The sequence below is a fragment of the Solanum lycopersicum genome, chromosome 7, assembly GCF_036512215.1.
Source record: "Solanum lycopersicum chromosome 7, SLM_r2.1".
Taxonomy (NCBI): Eukaryota; Viridiplantae; Streptophyta; class Magnoliopsida; order Solanales; family Solanaceae; genus Solanum; species Solanum lycopersicum.
Genome location: NC_090806.1, coordinates 63945912 through 63964968, shown reverse-complemented (window position 1 = coordinate 63964968; position 19057 = coordinate 63945912). Strand labels below are relative to the sequence as shown.

Below are 19057 nucleotides of genomic sequence, written 5' to 3'. Positions count from 1 at the left end.
TGTTAGAAATAAAAGATTCTTTTGCCTAAAAGTTAATGTCAAATTATTTATTTATTTTACTTGAAAGGTAAATGAAGAATAATTTATACCGAATTTCAAAGATTAAGGACAATTTAGGCATTTTTCCAAATATTTTATTAGAGTAATTAAATTATTATTATTTTTAATAAATGATATTGTTATAAAAAAAACTTTTTAAATATATTCTTTCATTTTCTAGTGGCTTTTATATATTCCACAAAGTAAACGGAGAAAAAAAGAAATGAGAAAATTGCTTTTATTTGAAGAGTAATATATCTTCTCCGCCGACACCCTTCATAACAAATCTTCCAAGATTTTTTTGCAACTTAAAAGATAATCCACTTAAAATATTGTATTTTTATCATTTTATATACTTGAGGAAATCAGGGGGAGAAAAAAACTCAAAGTAAATTGTAATGCAATAAATTCATTGATTATAAAGAAAATATCATTAGACAACCATTTTGATTGATAAACTTGTTAGTTGCGTAAATAAAGTTTCATGTTAGACAATATAATTAAATAGAACGAAAAAATATATACAACTTTCTTAGTGGTGTGATGCTTTTTTAAAAAATTATGCGGGTGTAACACAAAAAGAATAATATTACATCATCTTAAAACGTATATTTGGATTGATTTAATTCCACATTTGATATCAAAGTCCAGATTAAGTGAAACGAATAATATGATGACATGAAGCTCGATTTAGTTCACTTTATAAGGTTAGAGACGAACATATACAAGAAAAGCTAGTTGCACGCGACTGCCATAAATACTTAGATGATATAGGTATAACACACGTTGAATCTCAAAAATTGACATAGTGATTTGTGAAAATGGGTCAAGTAAAACTTAGTTCAAAGGAGATATTGTGATAGGTGTGAACAAAGTCTCACATTACTAATTAAAAATATTGAAAAAACTACATATATATGTGTAGAATGTCATAATGATTGAGATTTTTTAAGAAAACGATGTAAATTTTATTCAAAATAAATAATACCACGTCATATTAAAAAATGAATTGATTTAACATATGTCAACAAAATTTTATCAAATTATAAATCCACATAAAAACTTTTGAATTTTTCCTTATAGCACTAAATAATTACCTAATTGATTTTCTCTTTTCATACAACTTTGTGTTCAATCATAATGGTACGATAGAAGTACTAGCCACATAACTTTAGGCAGATATTTTGGAAGAAGCAAGATGCAATTATTATAATTTATACATTTTGTACTATTGTTTTCGTACACTTAAATATCTCAGCTTAGAAACATATCATTCTTAACAAAGATTGCAAATAAAAAGAAGAAGAATTCCTAATTTTTTATTTTAATCTTTTGATAATAAATATAATACTACTAATTAAAAGCTCACCTTGAAATTTGAGAAGGTAACCATTGTTTTCAAAACTTGCACTTGAGGTTGCTTTTATTTAAGCTAGCGTTGACATTGCAATCTATATATCCAAGGAAATGATAATTGAAAAGCTAAAAAAGAAAATTAATGTGCCCTTTACACTATAACAACCATTAAATTTGTCATTAATTTAATTTAGGCATACGAATTATAATTTAAATCAATTAATAGTACTACTATATACGACAAGATATTTTTATTAAATACTTTAAGCTATTACTATTATTTAAAAATAAGTGTATGTTCTCAAATGTATGTTACGTAAATAAGTTGTAACTACGTAAAATATACCACATTCTTTCATGCACTTTAGCCTCGATTGGAATTCCATCCTAATTTTTTGAGGTTAGTGCATGTAATTAATAAAAATGATATAGTTTAAGTGGTTAACTTATCTATTTAAGAAACATATGATAACTCAAAAAAAAAGTTTAATATTTGAGTTGAAAGTATCTGATAAAATATTTTATTATGTATTCAGATATTTAATTATATACACGAATTTATATATTCACATGAAATTTATTGACAATTTTAAGTGACGGCTATTTGTTTTTTTTTTGTTACACAAATCCATTAATAATTAATTGTACTAACTTGCATAGGCAAGTAACCTAGAGATACACAAAAATTTTATGTTTAAAAGGAAGGACAGAATTACAAGCTATCTATGTCAAAAGTCGTTTTAAATGTTTAATTATTTTTTGTTGATTGGTCATCATCTTTCTATATTTAATTATAATATTATTCTCTACATAAAGGTGTGTTATTTCTAGCTGTTTCAGTTGAAATATAAAATGAGTTAGTTACGGTACTCTTCAAACTTTGAAACAAGAATATTGTATATATCACACTTCCCCTTTAAAGATCTTAGTTTTTATGCTCACGTTATTTGAACATACACACCAAAATTGAGGATTAGTTGTAATCCAAATCATCAACAAATTACGACATTATGGTTAGACTTTGAAAAAATAAAATTATAATATGTATAGTTCGATGAATTAATTTGTTAATATGGTTGAAATATGCATTATATATATTATCAGTGTATATATTATGGATAGATATAAATATTTACAATTTGTATTTTTTTATTAATATATTTGTAAATTAGTTAGCCTAAGTATTTGATATTGTAATTATCCCTTAGAATTTTGCATATAAAAATTGAGGAATTTGACCACCAAAAATTATAATTTAAAGAAGAATTTGTAATTCTAAAACTTGAGTTATCATAACGTAAGGGAAAGATACAACTGAGGCAAGTCAAAATGACGGCATAATTAGGTGTTAACCACTTTGTCTAATGGACTAATGCATCATTAGTAATTAAAGTTAGTAAACTGCCCTTCTTTATTGTCTTTTTATTTATTAATTATTGATGATAATTTTGTTTTGCATAGGGATATTTTTTAAAAAAATAAAAATTAAAAATTAAAACTTTTCTTTGTTTATGATGTTATTCCTTAGGAGTCATGTTAATCTTCTATGTAGTGTTACAAATTTACCAAATGTCTCCAAAGGGACACTACTAAAAAAAAACTATTTTTCATGGAAAAATGTTTAGTGGCTACTCTTACAAATATTTTACTTAAATCAACGAGAAAAAAAAATATATAATAGTGTTTTCATAACAAAAAAATTAAAAACTTTTTTAGTATTTAAACAAAAATATGTTTTTCAGTATGTGTTTATCCATTGAATTGGTTCAATAAAAATGAATAGAAAAAAAATCATATTTTATAACATAACTTTCTAATTAATATATCGTGATTTTTTTCTTTTTAGTAATCAAACGACGATTCTATTAAAAGCTTTTAAAAAGAGAAGAAGATTGAACTATATCGTCTAGATTAGTTCCTCCTTATATGAATATACTTTCTAATTAAGTCAATAAAATCCTTCCCTTTCGAAAGAAAAAGAAAAATAAACAAATGTGAACGAACAATTAAAAAGTACATTTGGTTAGCCAGAAATTCTGAATTTTGGTCACGTAAACTTAGGACTGGGTATTGGTTCTTGATTAGTATAATGTTGGAGAATTTAGGGACATGACTCCTACAAAACTAACAATGAGAAAAACAAAAGAATCTTTTTTTTTTTTTGAATAAATAAATAATCTGTTGTTAATTTTATCTATTTAGTGATGACAAAATATTTTTTTACAAAAATAATTCTACTGGATATATACATGCTATAAAGCGACATATTACAGTGCGATTACATATTATAAATTATGTTGATTACATTATTTATCTCCGTGTTTATTTTTATTTATTTATTATCTTAAAAATAACTGTTGTCTTTTTAATTTCTCTCTCAATATTAATTATTCATTTCTCAAAAAAAAAAATAGTAATTCAAAAAGTAAGACTATACATGATTAATACAAGTAGTGTTCATTATTATTCTTTAAAAGACATGGAAAGTTTAAATTAGACAAATAAAATTAGTAAATTTTACAGAAATCACATACTTTTAATAAGAAATTACAATCAATCCTTTTTTAGTTTGTAATTATATTAATTTCTTAAAAAGTAAAATAAATCGGATACATTAATATCTAGCGTAAATACATTTAAGTGTATCTCGGATACATTATAATATAAATTGGATATATAATATGTACTTCGATACATTAAAAACTATGTAGCTCGAATACATTAATATGTAGAGCATAATACATAAATTGCCCTTTAACTTGGCTTCGAATTACGTTTATGCCCTTTAACTTTGGATGTACACAAGTAGACACTTAAATTTGTATAAAGTAGAACAAATAGACACACATGTCATTTTTTGTCATACGTGATGTCCTACGTGTATTGTGTCATGTAGGACTCATGTGTTTATTTATTTAAAAGTTAAATAGTTAAAAGTGTTTGTTTGTTCATTATGAAAGTTGGAGGTCAAAGTTAAAATTTGAAGTCAAATTTAAGGTTCAATGTATGTATTATGTCTTAAAGAAATAAGAAATTTTAGAGGTTTTTAAAAATAAAAGAAATATTAAAAATAGGAGAAATATAAGAGGTGTATTCAGCAATTTTTTACATAAAAGTAAACAGAAAACATATTATTTTAAATTTCGAATTAAATGGATCATTTTTCCTATGATGATCAATATTGGGTTTTTTTTTAGATTTAATTTCTTAAAGCAAATAAAATTAATTTTTAAAAAAGCGGAAAAAAAATAAAAAAAATGGTGTGGGTGAGGTGAGAGACCAGAAGTCAAACGGAGAATGGTAGTGTTCACACATGGGTTAACTTCCGGTGTCTCCGGCAGCTGTCTCCTCCGTATTATGTTTTGTTTACGCACGTGTCGCAATATCATTTGTCCACTTGTCCTTTTCCTACTGTTCAATAATGCATTGAAGAACTTTTAATGGTAAAATTGTTCTCTTTGATTACAAATTGAAATGCATAAAACAAATAAGTAAATTAAAGACACAAAATGGAAGATAATAAGGGAGAGAAGAGGAAGAAACAACCTATGAATTTGAACTTTGGATATATGTACCTGGCAAATCTAAATATATGTATTTATCTTAAATATATCAAAAATAATTATGTGTAATTTGATTAAGATATATAATATTTAGAGGCGAATTTAGAATTTAGAGTCACTGGATGTCAAGCAGAGGCCGACCTATATGGTACCAAGCGGAGGCGGTCCCACATAATTTGATAGGGGTGCACGTGCATCCGTTAACCTCAAAAATAAATCACGAGTATATATGTATATCTATCGTGAAAAATTCAAATAAAGTAGGATATAATCAACAGTGCACCATAACAAGTGAAGGGGTGTCCTTTTTTAGTTTGGTACGAGCTACAGGAACCACTCATGGAATTACGATTTAGTCTTATTTGTTTTAAGTTTAGCTTGTAAATCATATTTTAGCCATTAGTTACTAATCAAATACTACATTATTCGTTAATTATAGTAAAAGTTTCGTTAATTACCTAAATTAAGATAGTATTGGCGCATCAAAATCTTCAATTTTGGATTCGCCTCTAATGCTCAGTAGACTTACTGATTAAATTAATTTTAGATTAATATAGAATTATTTGTCTTGTGGCTGAATGAGAGAGCATGATTGGGCGATGAACGAAAGACAAAAGCTTTAATTAATGACAATTTTTTATTGTTCAAAAGTTTAAATGAAGAATCAGGATTTCAAGGATGAAGAGATTTTTTTTAATCATATATTTAATCATATAAAAAAAAGTCAAAGAATTTAAATTAATTTGTTAAAAAATAATTATTGATTAATACTTAATAATGAGTTAATGAGTAAAAAAAATGTGCCTTCTGGATTATAAAGGAAACGCTACCTGCAGTTGAAAAAAAAATTGAAACAAAAAGTGTTGCTAGCTGGAATCAATCCCGGGAAGTAAACCCATCAAGTAGATAGTCTATTATTGCGCCAAAGATTACTTTTGTTCCGTGGGTGACACGTTTGTATATAAATACTTATATATAAATAGAGTTTCTGTCGAAATTCGTGGGTGGCGTAGCACCCACACGGGTCTTAATAGATCTGTCCCTGACAATATTCAAGGAGATTTATATGTATATGGCTCTTTCCTACCTCATTCACCTCTCTCCTTTTCATTTGAATTACATATTTTTTCTTAAATATATCTAGTATCTCAAATACACGTCTCAACACTACAGTATAAATAACTTTTAGCAGCATTAAATGTTGATATAATAAAGAGTGTTAAAGTTTTTACTGGCATCAGTTAAGTAAAATTGCAACCAATGTCGCTAAAGGTTTTAGGGACATATACAAAGAGTTTTAATTGTCGCTAATGATCTTCTTTGATGTTGTGCTAGTGTAATTTGCATGTATTTGAAATATACAAATTTTATCACTCGCCTTTGATCTTCTCTCTCGCTCGTCTATCTATCTCCATATGAATATGTATTTCAAAGTCAAAATTACATGTATTTAAGTGTATTTTATTTGAAATTTGATATAAAATTATTAATTAGTTAGACAATGAAACAAAACGAGTCGAATGAATTATTTTTTCTAATTAAAATTAATTAAGTTATTTTAGGTAAAATAATTCTAATCTATGAACATCTTTTTTCTCTATTATTAATTGCCTAAATTATACGTAATCTCAAATTTATAGTCACGAGTCATGACCATAAACCATATCCGATCGAGATAATTAAGTTTAGTGTCTTCCGGTAATTAATTAATTATTACTTTATCGATTTCCCTTAAACGCTGTTCACTTAGAATATAATGTTTTATATATCTTCAAGAAATTAAATAATAAAATAAACATAGGAGTATGTGCATGGAGATGTATGTGATCCAGGAAAGATTTGTAGTGTATATAATTAAGATTAGTGGAGATTAGAGAGTAACAAACTTCTTAATATACGTGTTTTCACCCCTTTTTTGATGGAGAGATTAGTGACACATAAATAAAAATACTAATTAAATCACCATAAAAGCATGGAAAAGCATGTTCTTTTTCTTCATAAAGTTTATTCTTTGTCAAACCTTGATATTGATGCACTTTTTGGAATATAATTGTAGTAATTTACATTTTACAATTCCTTGGGATCGCTGTTAAATCCTACTACTAGTAGTACTATGAAAAAAAAAAGTGTCTTTTTTGACCAAAAAATTTATTCAGATGCTTTTTTTATGTTATTTTATATTTTAAAATATTTTATCATTTCAATTTTAATATATTTTAACTAAAAATGAAAAGAAATTAGTTTATTTGAAAAAAAAAATCTTATAATTTTTTTTAATTTTTTGGTCATTTAGCACTTCTCATATATTAAATACTCAACGACTAAAGATGAACGATCATAAAATTTAGCCAGAAATTTAAAAACGTCTATGATATTTTTTCAAAAAATAAATATATCCTTTTTTATTTATTTTTTATTTAAAATGTACTAAAGTCAAAAAGAGTAAAAATATTTGAAAAGATAAAATAACAACTTATAAAATATGTCATTTTATCATCTTGGTCAAATCCTGACTAAATTTTCCGGCTAAAAGAATATTTCCTACACTCATATAATTAACTATATAGTATTTGGTAATTTATAGTTTGTTTATCGTTAAAAGCTTTTAATTGTTTGTACATTTATTGATGTTGATGTTTTGTTTATTTTTTTCTTTATTCTATATTAAATGGATATCTTATTAAAAATATTTATCATATATTACTCTATTACTTATTGAATCAGGTAAGATTAATTAATTCAATTTTGGCTCGTCTTAATTTTCTGTACATACTTATTTGATATTGAATAAAGGAGCTATAAGCTCAGCTATTCAATTTTTTAAAAAAACCCAACAAAAGGTAAAAGTTAATCAATTTATTAATAATTGCGTTAAATAAAATATGTTCATCTAATATAGTACGGAGGAATATATATTTGCTACATTCAATTCCCATTATTGTGGATGATAATATTTTTATATTTGTCAATTATCAATGTTTGGTATAACAAAGACTAATTCGAATCTTCTTATCGCGAAAAATTATATTATTTATATATAATAATTTTTTTTATAGATATAAGTAAATGTTAAATTCTTTTTATTCATTTCTTCTGTTACATTCTATATTTCAAACTTCGTGATAAAAATTGAGACTTCGTCACTGATCTTTATATAAAAAAAAAAGTCTTTTGCGTTGATAATAAATTCTCCAATTTGTGAACAGTGTTGGTCACTATATAAAATCAGAGACTGTTTATAAAGACCAACAATATACAAAGTATCCGACAGCCTTGTTTTCATTGAAAAATACGTATTACTATTCCATCTGTCTTTTTTGGAGAAAATGATAAAAATGGTCCCTTATGGTATTTATGAAAAATAGTTTCAAAATTATATCTTAAAGTATACATTTAATAATTTTGGTCCTTTTAATCCATCAAAAGTTAATATCTCCATTAAATGTTTAACAAATTTTTGTGGGCTAATTAGGGCACAAATTACCCTTCAAAAAGTTGTATCGGACTCTACAAATAAATAAAAAGAGTAGAAGTTAACAAAATTTGTATCTCAAGTTAAATCTGATTGACAGAGTTCGATAAATTTTTAATTGAGAATAAAATCATGAATTTTAATTAACTTTTAAGAAAATCAAAACTATAGGTTTGTAATTTGAGAGTAAGCTATCTCGGGATTAACTATCCTAGATAAGTTATCTCACCGTATTTATGAGATAACTTATTTCATCATAATTTGTATTCAAACTAAACGATCCCCAAGGGGTCATTATAGTGTGAGGGATACAAATAAATAGAAGAAATAGTCTCATGATTAGTTGATTACCGAATATCTCCAAGCAAACGCATGATAAAATAATATTTACATTTTATCTTGAGATTATTATATCTTATACCTCATACAGAAATCGTTTCCTTAAATCCATAGGTGAGGGATTATTTTAAAAACTGAGAAGAGACCATTTTCTCTCCTTTTTTTTTCTTTTTCTTTTTCCATATATGACCTGTTATATATTCTGTTTTTTATAGCTTTATATTTTCACGAGTCATGACAATAATTTTTTGAGTTGACAGTCATCTGCATTGTGCATGAATGAAGTCATGCATCACATTATTGTAAGAATAATTAAGTGTTTTTGCTTCTTCAATTGAGAAAAATGTGGATAAAAATAGCACCAAGCAATGTCGATGTAGCGTTTCTATACAAGGTTAGGTAGTTTCCATTGGCTGCGCTCTATCACAAAAGCGACTTTATATATATACCAGTTCAAATTTGAAATATCTGATTAATGATAAATTGAATAATCGGAGTACTTATCATTCTACTTCTACTCTTGTTAGTTATTTTCTATATCTTTTAATATATTAATAGTAGTAGAAAGTTTGAACTTGTTATGTTGTCAATAACAATTTTGACTAAGGGATCGTATGATTGGCGTAACAAGTTATACTGAGATTATAATTACTGCATTTTAGCTTTTGAAATAAAAAACTCAAACAATTATAAGATAAAATAATTTTATCTACATTTATTCGGAAATCGTTATTCACTATAGTAAAAATAATTTTTAGCGATAATAAATATTCACATTAACAAAAAAAATTAAAGCTTTAAAGTGTTCAATTAACTATCATTGGATTCAAATATGACTATAGGTTTTAGGGGCAATATTTACTAATAGTGCTAATTGTCTATTAAAAAAACATATTTAACAATTAGTTAATGGCTTCATTATGGCTAAAATTTATTTGTGATACAATGATTTCTTATCCAAAAACCAAACAACCCTTAATCCTGCTGTTTCCAACTACTTTAGACTTAAGATCTTAGGATCCAAATACGACCACACAACCAAGCTAAGGGCAAATCTACAAGATACTAATTTACATAAACTCATCAATTTTTGCCCAAACTATGTTTATAGATTACTAACAATTTTATTAAATATTATAAATATGTGATTGTAAATTTAGTTATTGTTATTAATTATAATAATATTCTTAGTAATCATTATTATAAACCTCAAATTATTAATCAGTCCGATAAGTTAAAGAAGATGAGATGATGCTCGGTGGCTGGTAATTGCTCCTCCCTCCGTTCCAAATTATATTTTTGGCCGTAAATTTTTCATAGATCTTTTAAACATTTTAAATTCTCAATTATTGTGACTCATAGTATTTTACGTAGTTTACAAATATATAAATTTTATGTAAAAAAAAATTAGTGATTCCATGCTAAAATTTCTGATCAAACTTAAATTGTTTGACTCTCAAAATGTAAAAGATATCATATAAATTGGAATAGAGAGAAGTAATTGAACTAAAGTCTAGTGTTGACATGATGGATCATGAAAAAGCAATTATAACGTGACTAGATTTGTAAGACATGAAAAGAAGAATTAATTTGTTGGTAATATATATGACCATAGAATCAAAAGCACTTTGATTATATTTTGTATAATATATAAGATGCATGCATGGTGCCATTGAGAGTAGTACTCTACATTTATTGACAAATATTGACCAATCCTTTATTATATGTACCCTGTAGTTGAATAGTGCTAACTTTTAAATCCCTATCGTTCGTGCAGCTTCTTTGGTTTACAAATGGGACCAAACTTAGCTGCAAAAATTAAACAATCCAACTCACCTTACTAAACATCTCTTTAAAATATGGCAAATATGAAAAGACAATATTTATGTGGAAAATTATCAACTATCTAAAAGTGAAAAAGACATTAATGAAAGTGAGATTGATCATGATAGGTTTTAGGCTTAGAGTCCATTTGTCCCCTACAATGCTTGCATGATAGATATTGTGGTAAAATGAAGCATGTGAGCCCATTGTGTTAGTTGCAGGTTCGGTCAAGTTCAATATCTTTGGTTTACATTTGTAATGTGTGATAAATTATTAATTTAAAAAATTCGATAAATTATAAGAATTGAAATTTCAAATTTTAATTCTGACCATGTGTGTATGAACTTCACATCTTTTAGTGTTTATAGCAATCAACATTGATCCTCTTGACTTCTACCCTCTTATCTTTGGTTCAAACACAAGTGGCATTCCTCTTATTGATAGTATCCTCCCCGTCATCTGGCACACCTCATGTGTATGTAACCATCCTCGTAGTCTGAAATATTAATAATTCGGTTGATTGACCACTTAAAATCTTCCTTGTTGGTGATGATTTTTTCTAATAATTTATAGAATTTTTTTATAGAAATAGATTTGTATATCCAATTTCAAATAATATTTCTTGGTACTAACTTTAAAACACTTATATATATTTCATTAATCTTACCGTAGAAGAACAACCCAGGCCCCAAGTCCAACAAGGATTTCCACCAGGGCCTTTGTAGCCAACTCTTCATCAAGTCCAGAAATAAAAAATGAAAAAGTTACACATTTAGCCATCGCAAAAAGTGAAAGTTGCTCAAAAATAATTATAATTACTGGCCATTTATATTACTTTTGCGGACTATTATTTTAAGAGTTTAACTTTAATGTACTGTTGGTGTATACTTTTTTTACATTAGCACATACCTTTAAGGCAATTTTTTTTGTTATTAATATTTTATTTTATAAAATATAAATATCAAATATAGTAATATAAGGTAATTAGAATTCTATTTTTATTTTACCTATTTGTTTAAGATTTTCTTTTCTTATTAAATAAAATAATCAACTTTGTAATTTTACCGGGCATACTTTTACAGAAATTAATGAACATCGAACTTAACATATAGAGCTTCAAAACTAATGGAGAGACAAATATCTAAAATTTTGTTATTAATTTTTTTTATCGTAGAAAGTAATTTTAACTTCTAAAGTACAATTTTTGTGTACTCCTAGCACAATTATCATTTTAGCTCATGGAATTTAATCTCTAAATGCGACTCTCTAACTTTTTTTTCTTTTTCTTAATTCGAAGTAAAATAAGAAACATATCTCCAACAGAAAGAACAATCAATTGCACATTTAGAGATTAAACTTATTAGCATGAGATACATATAGTATGGATAGGACTGAGTGTAATTTTTATTTTTTTTTTGAATTTTCGGATATTCAAAAGAATAACCAAAAATCCGTAATACTAAAATCGATATTTCGTTTGACATTCCTAAATTTAAAAATAAAATTCAAAGTCAAATTTATAATCCAAAAATATTAACCAAATTAATATCTAAAAGTTTCAATTTTCAGTTTGGCCCAAACTATGTCCATTTCCTTGTTGCATGGACAAACTCTCAAAGGTTTATAAGTAAAAAATTTAGTTACTCCCAATTTTTGAAAGGAAATTTTTAAAATGTCAATATTTTAAAATTTAAGAGGGCTCATTAGCAACACTTTCAATATTTAGTAAAAATGTCAATTTTAGTTTGTTATGTATCTTATTGATGTTTTTATTATTTGTTTTTATTGAAAGAAAATAATTATTTAATAACAAAAGAGAGAAAATAAAAGGAGAGAATATTTTTTAAGAAAAAGGTAACAATCACTTAACTTTCTCATCAGTTAAATTTTCAAAGAAATTTCAAACTTTGTTTTTTTTCTCTCTCTAGATAACCTTTTTTAACTTGTATTCATCCCACTGTTATATTCTATTATATTCATTATAGTTTTATGTAGTTTGACTTGTATTTTTTATTAGTTTGTATTCATTCCAATAGGTATGCTAAGCAAATCTATAGTTATTTAAGAAACATATTTGTATTCATATATTTTTTTCATGTGTATTTATTTTTTTCTTCAAAAATCTTGTGTTTCGTATTTATTTCAATATGTATTTTATTTGTATTTCCATTTATTCTAGTTTTTATTTAGAATTTTGTATGATAATATATAAAATAAAAAAAAGTATGATGAAAAAGTGAGAATGAAATATAAAATTGAAAAGGAATAAGTGAATATTTGTTGTAATCATTCTTAAATAAAATTTATAACTAGTTGACATACCTTTAGAATAAATACAAATTAGAAACAAATATCAGATTCATAAACTATGCAACATGATTTTTGAATGAATAACAATATTAATTGTATACATACGATTTGAAATACAAATTGAGAAAGGATACAAATTCTAATTTTTTAAAATAAAAAAACAAAAGAAACTAATAGGAAGTTGTTTTACATATAAATAAAATACATATCTAGTATACATTTGGGATGGATTCAATTAGGAACAAATACAATACTCTAAAACTATACTAACACGAGATTTTGAATGAATACAAATATTAATAGCATACATACTAATTTGAATATTAATTGAAAAAGGATACAAAATTCTAAGAAAAAATTATAAATACAAAACAAACTAACATGAAATTGTTCTTGGTCTTCAACAAGTTTTTCGAAATCCTCATGCACCCAAATAAAATTATTTATATTTTACTAATAGTGTCTTAACATAATAGAGAGAAATCTCAAAAGATACGACAATGTATGTACCTTTATCCTTGAGTGAAAAATATTTTGAAGGAATTGAGAATTTCTTGAATAAATTGAAAGAAAATAGAAGAGGTGATTTTCACAAGGAAAGAAGAGAACAATGGTGAAAAACTCAAGAGAGAGAAGAGAGAAATTGAGAGTAAAAACCTAGAAAGAGGGGAAAGTGAGTAATGAGAGCTTTTCTTTTCTTTTTTCACGCGTATTGGGGAGTAAAATTAATGAAATGTGGGGCCTGATTTGAGAAATAAAAGAAAAGTAAATTAATTATATTAGAATACATTTTATTTGATAAAATATTGACATTTTCACTAATTATTTTAAAGTATATATATTTTTAACAATTATGTTAGAGAGTTTGACTGGTTTGCTAATTTTTCCATTTTAGAATTGTAAGATTGATTCTATGTCCGTACATTCAAATTATTAAATCAAGTTTTTACGATAATAATATCGAAGGTAATATTTTAATTGTACATATTTAACGGTAATTAAGCTATTGCTGCTAATTATATGCCGTTAAGATCATTTTTGGTGTAGTAATAAGTTAAAACCACAATATAGAGAAAACATGACAAGTCAAAAAATTCATTTTTGCATGTTCAAGAATGTGTAAAGTCGATATAGTGGACAAGTAAAAATGAACGGAGAGAGCAATTGGTCGTAGTAGAAAAGAGTTGCAAGTTCATCTAGTCAGTGAATACAACAAAAACCACTCTCAATGCCAGCATATACAACATAATCACTCATAATTGTTATTACAACCAACACTTGCTATTCAATAGTTACTTACCACAATCAACACCACTTGTTACAAATCAAAAGTGAAATGAGAAATACCATCAAACTAATACAACATAAATGGACAGCAAACAAACTGAATAATACTAAGATATTAGTTCATCTCATCATCTTCTTACTCTGTTTTTCTCCAAAATTCTATACCCTCAACATCACACGGGAACGATTTCAGCGAGTTGCAGTGGCTTACTTCAACATACTTAAGCCCAGGCATTGCACTTGTGATTTCTTCCCATGTCTCTTCTAGATTTGGTAAGTATTTCAAGCATAGTCCTTCGATTTCCCATTTTTTTCCGTCACTACCCCTGAAACGATCACTCAGACGATGCAACTCAAATGAGTCTTCGATACAAAGATATTGTAGTCCATTTAACAATTTAGGAGCTATCCATGCTGGTGTAGTACGCCCACGGAAGTGCCTTAGGTACAATTCTTTGAGAGACTTAGGTGGTAAAAACTTCTCCAGCCTCTCTAAGAAAATCTCATCGTCACGATCACCAGCATTGATAATTAGCATCCTTAGATGTTGAAACTGTGCCAGTGCTGTTAGTTCGTCTTCCTCTATCATGCTTTCTTCTACGACATCCAATGTTAACACTCGAAGGTCTATAAGATCCTTTAGGTCACGCAAGTGACATGCTTTTGATACCCTAGCATTAGGTATCTTGAAGCCATACAATTCTTGAAGATGGATGAGTTTGGAGATTCCGCGGGGTAGGTAAGAAAGAGAGGTACAATTCCCCACATCCAAGACAATCAGCTTCGGAAGAAGGGCGATTGATCTATGTAGCTGTTCTAATTTGATGCATTCACCAAGTACCAAAATTTGGAGGCCCCATAACTTCTTGATGGATCGTGGCAGTTTGGTCAAATTTTCCACGTCTTGGAAGCTCAAATAATTTAGGCGTTTCAAAGATGTGATCCAACGCCACATATCATCTTCACAAAATTCGGAACTCTCCTTAAACTTAAGGTGCGAGAGGTCTAAAACCCGGAGAGACTTGACTTGAGCCAATGCAACCTTCTTAGTGAAGCCAATGTATTTGGCTTTGGTGAGAAGAAGTGCCCTTAAATTCGAGTTTCCATCCAAAGGTTGCAGCAATGTTTCATCTGTCACACCCAATCGGCGACAGTTGATTGTGGCTATGTTTGTATTATTCTTATCTAAACTACAAAAGCTCTCTTCTCTTGCAACTCTAATTATCATTTCTCGAATCATGTCATGCATCTTGCAACTGTAAACTCTCCCGTCATAGTTTCTTTTCCTCACAGCTTCAATGAGGCATCGACTTATCAATTTTGATATACATTCAAGAGCCATTTCTCTTGGAGTTTTTGTCCATTCCTTGTGAATGAATCCTTCTCCTATCCACCAATTTACCAGTTGATCAACCTCGATCTCATAATCCTCCGGATAAATTGCAAAACACAGAATACATTGCTTTTGCTGAGGATGAAGCGCATCATAACTCAGTTGCAATGTAGCCATTAAAGAATCATCGCTCTTACTTTCATCTGCCAATATATGAGGCAAATATTGATATACCTCCTTCCACTCGGAACATAACTGATTCTTCGATGACAACAGACCTCCAATTGTCTTGATTGCAAGGGGAAGACCAGCACATTTCTTCAGAATGTCTTTTCCAACACGTTCTAGTCCAATATCCTTGCATTCTCCCTCGGATGACGCGAACGCAACCTTGCAAAGTAACGACCAGCCCTCTTCCTCAGAAAGCAACTTGGGTCGATGAATTTGTTCTTCCTTGACTCCCATTCTCTTAACAACTTCTTCATTTCTAGATGTAATAATGATACAGCTGCCCTGCTTCTTTGCTTCGGGAAGTCCTTCTAAGATCCGTCTCCACCACCCGTCATCAATGCTCCACACATCATCCATGACAATTAAGTACTTTTTCTTCGAAAGTTCTTCATGAATTCTCTTCAACAACACATTTCTATCTGACCCGCGATCATCTTTTTTGAGTTGCTCCAGAATACTCTTCATGATATCAAGCTCACCAGAAGTTGATTTACAAACCCAAATTCTCCCCTGAAAGCGTGAACACACTTGTCTATCGTTGTAAATCTTTTGGGCAAGTGTGGTTTTACCCAGACCTCCCATCCCCACAATGGCAATGAGTTGTAACGATCCGTTGAAAGGAAGGATCCAGTTTTTCAGTGTGTTGGTATCTTCAGCTAAGCCAACGGTCTGAGATTCATCGATCACGTCTGATGTCCATCGCACCCTTCCCCAACTACTACCACCACCGCTACTGCCAGACTCTTCACTTATACATAGGCTAATCATAGGGGTAATGATCTTCAAACTTTCACGAATACTCACTATATCCCTGTTGATTTCTGCCAACTTCTTTCCAACCTGGTTACGAAATTTCATTCCACGTGGAGAAATAACAGACCAAATTCTCTTTCTCATATTTTCATATGCTACTCGGTTTGTGCAGTCACTGACCAAATCATCTAATCTGTCAATCACTTCTCTTAGTTTCGTAGAGGCAACCTCAGCACTCTTGGACTTCTCTTTGTGCCTGTCCAAATCTCCCAGGTATGATTGCAAAGTTACAAGCTCTGACTTCATCTTGTCAAACTCATCTTCAAATCCAACAACATTTCGAATTTGAGAATCAACTTTGTCAAACAAGTCCTTCATTAGGATCGGAAGAGCCGCATTAAGTAACACTTCAGACATTTTTCGTCTGCAAAACTTCTCGTCAGACACATAGAACGATGAAAACAAGATAAGAGTAATTTAAAATAACTGGCATGTCAAATTACTATATCCTATACCTTTATGGTAACAATGTACGAGCAAAATGTAAATACTGATCATATAAATTACTAACAACATTTTACATAGAACTAATGTCTTGCTCATGAACAAAGCTACCGCTAGTTCCAACACAAGTATGATAAATTGGATATTCATACATATAAAAAAATTGACGGCATTTGGAATTATATTATTATCTTCTCAGAGATTTACAACAATAATAGCATACGCTGTGAAATCCCACTAAGTGGAGTCTGGGGACGGTAGAGTGTAGGAGGCAGAGAGGTTGTTTCTGATAGACCATTAGCTCAAATAAAGGAAGAAGAAAACATAGCAATTAATAAGAAGAACAACATAGAGTCTACAAGAGAGAAACAACAACAATAGCAAAATAGTGTGATACTCAAAATACAATAAACAACATATGTCAAGACCTACAAGGATACGATAAGTACTAATGACATCCACCAACAAGCCTAAATTGTCACAAGGCAAGAAAATCCTCTACCCTTATTAACCTTTCTACGGTAATACGCGTCCTCCACTCCTTATTTAGAGTCATGTTCTTGGTAATATGAAGTTGCATCATGTCCTATCTAATCATCTCCCTAATACTTTTTCAATCTACCTCTACCTCTACAGCCAGACTCTCGCACGTGCACCTCCTACCTCTAAAAAATGGAAATATTAACGGAGGGCAAATATAGTGAGTTTATCATATTTGAAGATATTTTGGGTCCTTTTCTGCACTTGTAATTGAGTGTAACTACCCTAAATCGTTATGATTATGGCTTTAAAATAGCATATATCCCTTAAAAAAATCTCTATTTCCTAATGGTCAGTCTTTTTGGAGAAAATCATGTGGGATTAATTCAAAACGAACAATATCACATCATGTCAACATGTTTCCTTCCTCAAAATATATAAACTAAGTAGGTGTTTGGCTATAGATTTCAAATAATTTTTTTCCCTCAAAATTTATGAAGTTGAAGCTAAAATGAGTTGTGTTTGGTTATATTTTTCTTTGCCAGGAATAATTGAAATAATGTTATATACTCCATTTGAATGTACTTAAATATAGGTGTTTGATGCAACCAGAGGCGAAGCTAGACAAGGGTTCATGGGTTCAGACGAATCCACTGACTTTTTCGGAGACGGTCTATTTATAATGGAAAATTAATTTTCTTTTCTTATGTATATTAAGTTGTGAATCCCAAACTCCTAATCTTGGTTACACTTACATGTATTAGGTTAGACTAAATTTATTTTCAACAACAAGAAAGAAGAAAAACAGAGAGAGTTGAAATTCAGCTACACCTTAAAAGTACTCTTAAATGAAAATCGATCTATAATCACAGGAAGCCAAATAATTTGTAAAAGAATTAGGAGATTCACGAGCAGAGCTTAGTGTACTAGACTGTCTTATTAGCATAAACAGAAGAAAAAACCAAATACAGTCTGTCAAAGCTATTACTCACCTGATTTCAGAGCTGAGGGTAAAGTAATGCAGAAATCAGCTGCCAAATTAAATAATCAGACCAAAATTATCTTTGCTTCAACAAACTTCATGAGTATACTAGTAAAGAATCTCAAATATTTAGGAATAAATCACTCTACTTTTTGGTGAGAGAACATGTATACTACTTACCCACAATATTTTTCTCAAATTTAAAATAACGATTTCAAAAAGTTAAGAATTGAATTCTAATTTTAAGGTCTATCTATATAAGTTTTTAGTTCCATATTGTGTGTACTCCGTATAGTCTGTCTAATAAAGAATGACTTTTCCCGCCTTTTCCTGCCCTCATTTCTTTTTTTACAATATTATAATTTTAATTTTTCATGTAACATATTTAAAATAGATTAAAAGACATTTTGATGTATTTGTTATAATTTTAATTCAACTCCAGTATATACTTCATCTATATAATTTACGAAGAAAGAGTAAAAAATATTTTTATACAATATTTTTATGCTATTGATTTTGTAGGGAGTGTCAAAATTGTCATAATCAGGCTGAGCTTGATCAAATATTCCCATATTTTATTGCAA

At 28.5% G+C, this 19057-nt stretch overlaps 1 protein-coding gene and 1 non-coding gene across 2 annotated transcripts; both read right to left on the bottom strand.

The window, feature by feature from the left end:
• Positions 1-2881: 2881 nt before the first annotated feature.
• LOC112939990 (U6 spliceosomal RNA) lies at positions 2882-2980 on the bottom strand. The gene has a single exon (XR_003247601.2). It is a non-coding gene; the product is annotated as a U6 spliceosomal RNA (small nuclear RNA).
• An 11131-nt stretch (positions 2981-14111) lies between these two features.
• On the bottom strand, positions 14112-18774 carry LOC101267136 (disease resistance RPP13-like protein 4). The gene is made up of 2 exons (XM_004243381.4): positions 18484-18774; positions 14112-16931 (listed from the first exon to the last, which is right to left on the bottom strand). Exon 2 carries the CDS (start codon positions 16922-16924, stop codon positions 14327-14329), a length of 2598 nt encoding a protein of 865 aa, XP_004243429.2. The 5' UTR covers positions 16925-16931; positions 18484-18774; the 3' UTR covers positions 14112-14326.
• Positions 18775-19057: the final 283 nt, after the last annotated feature.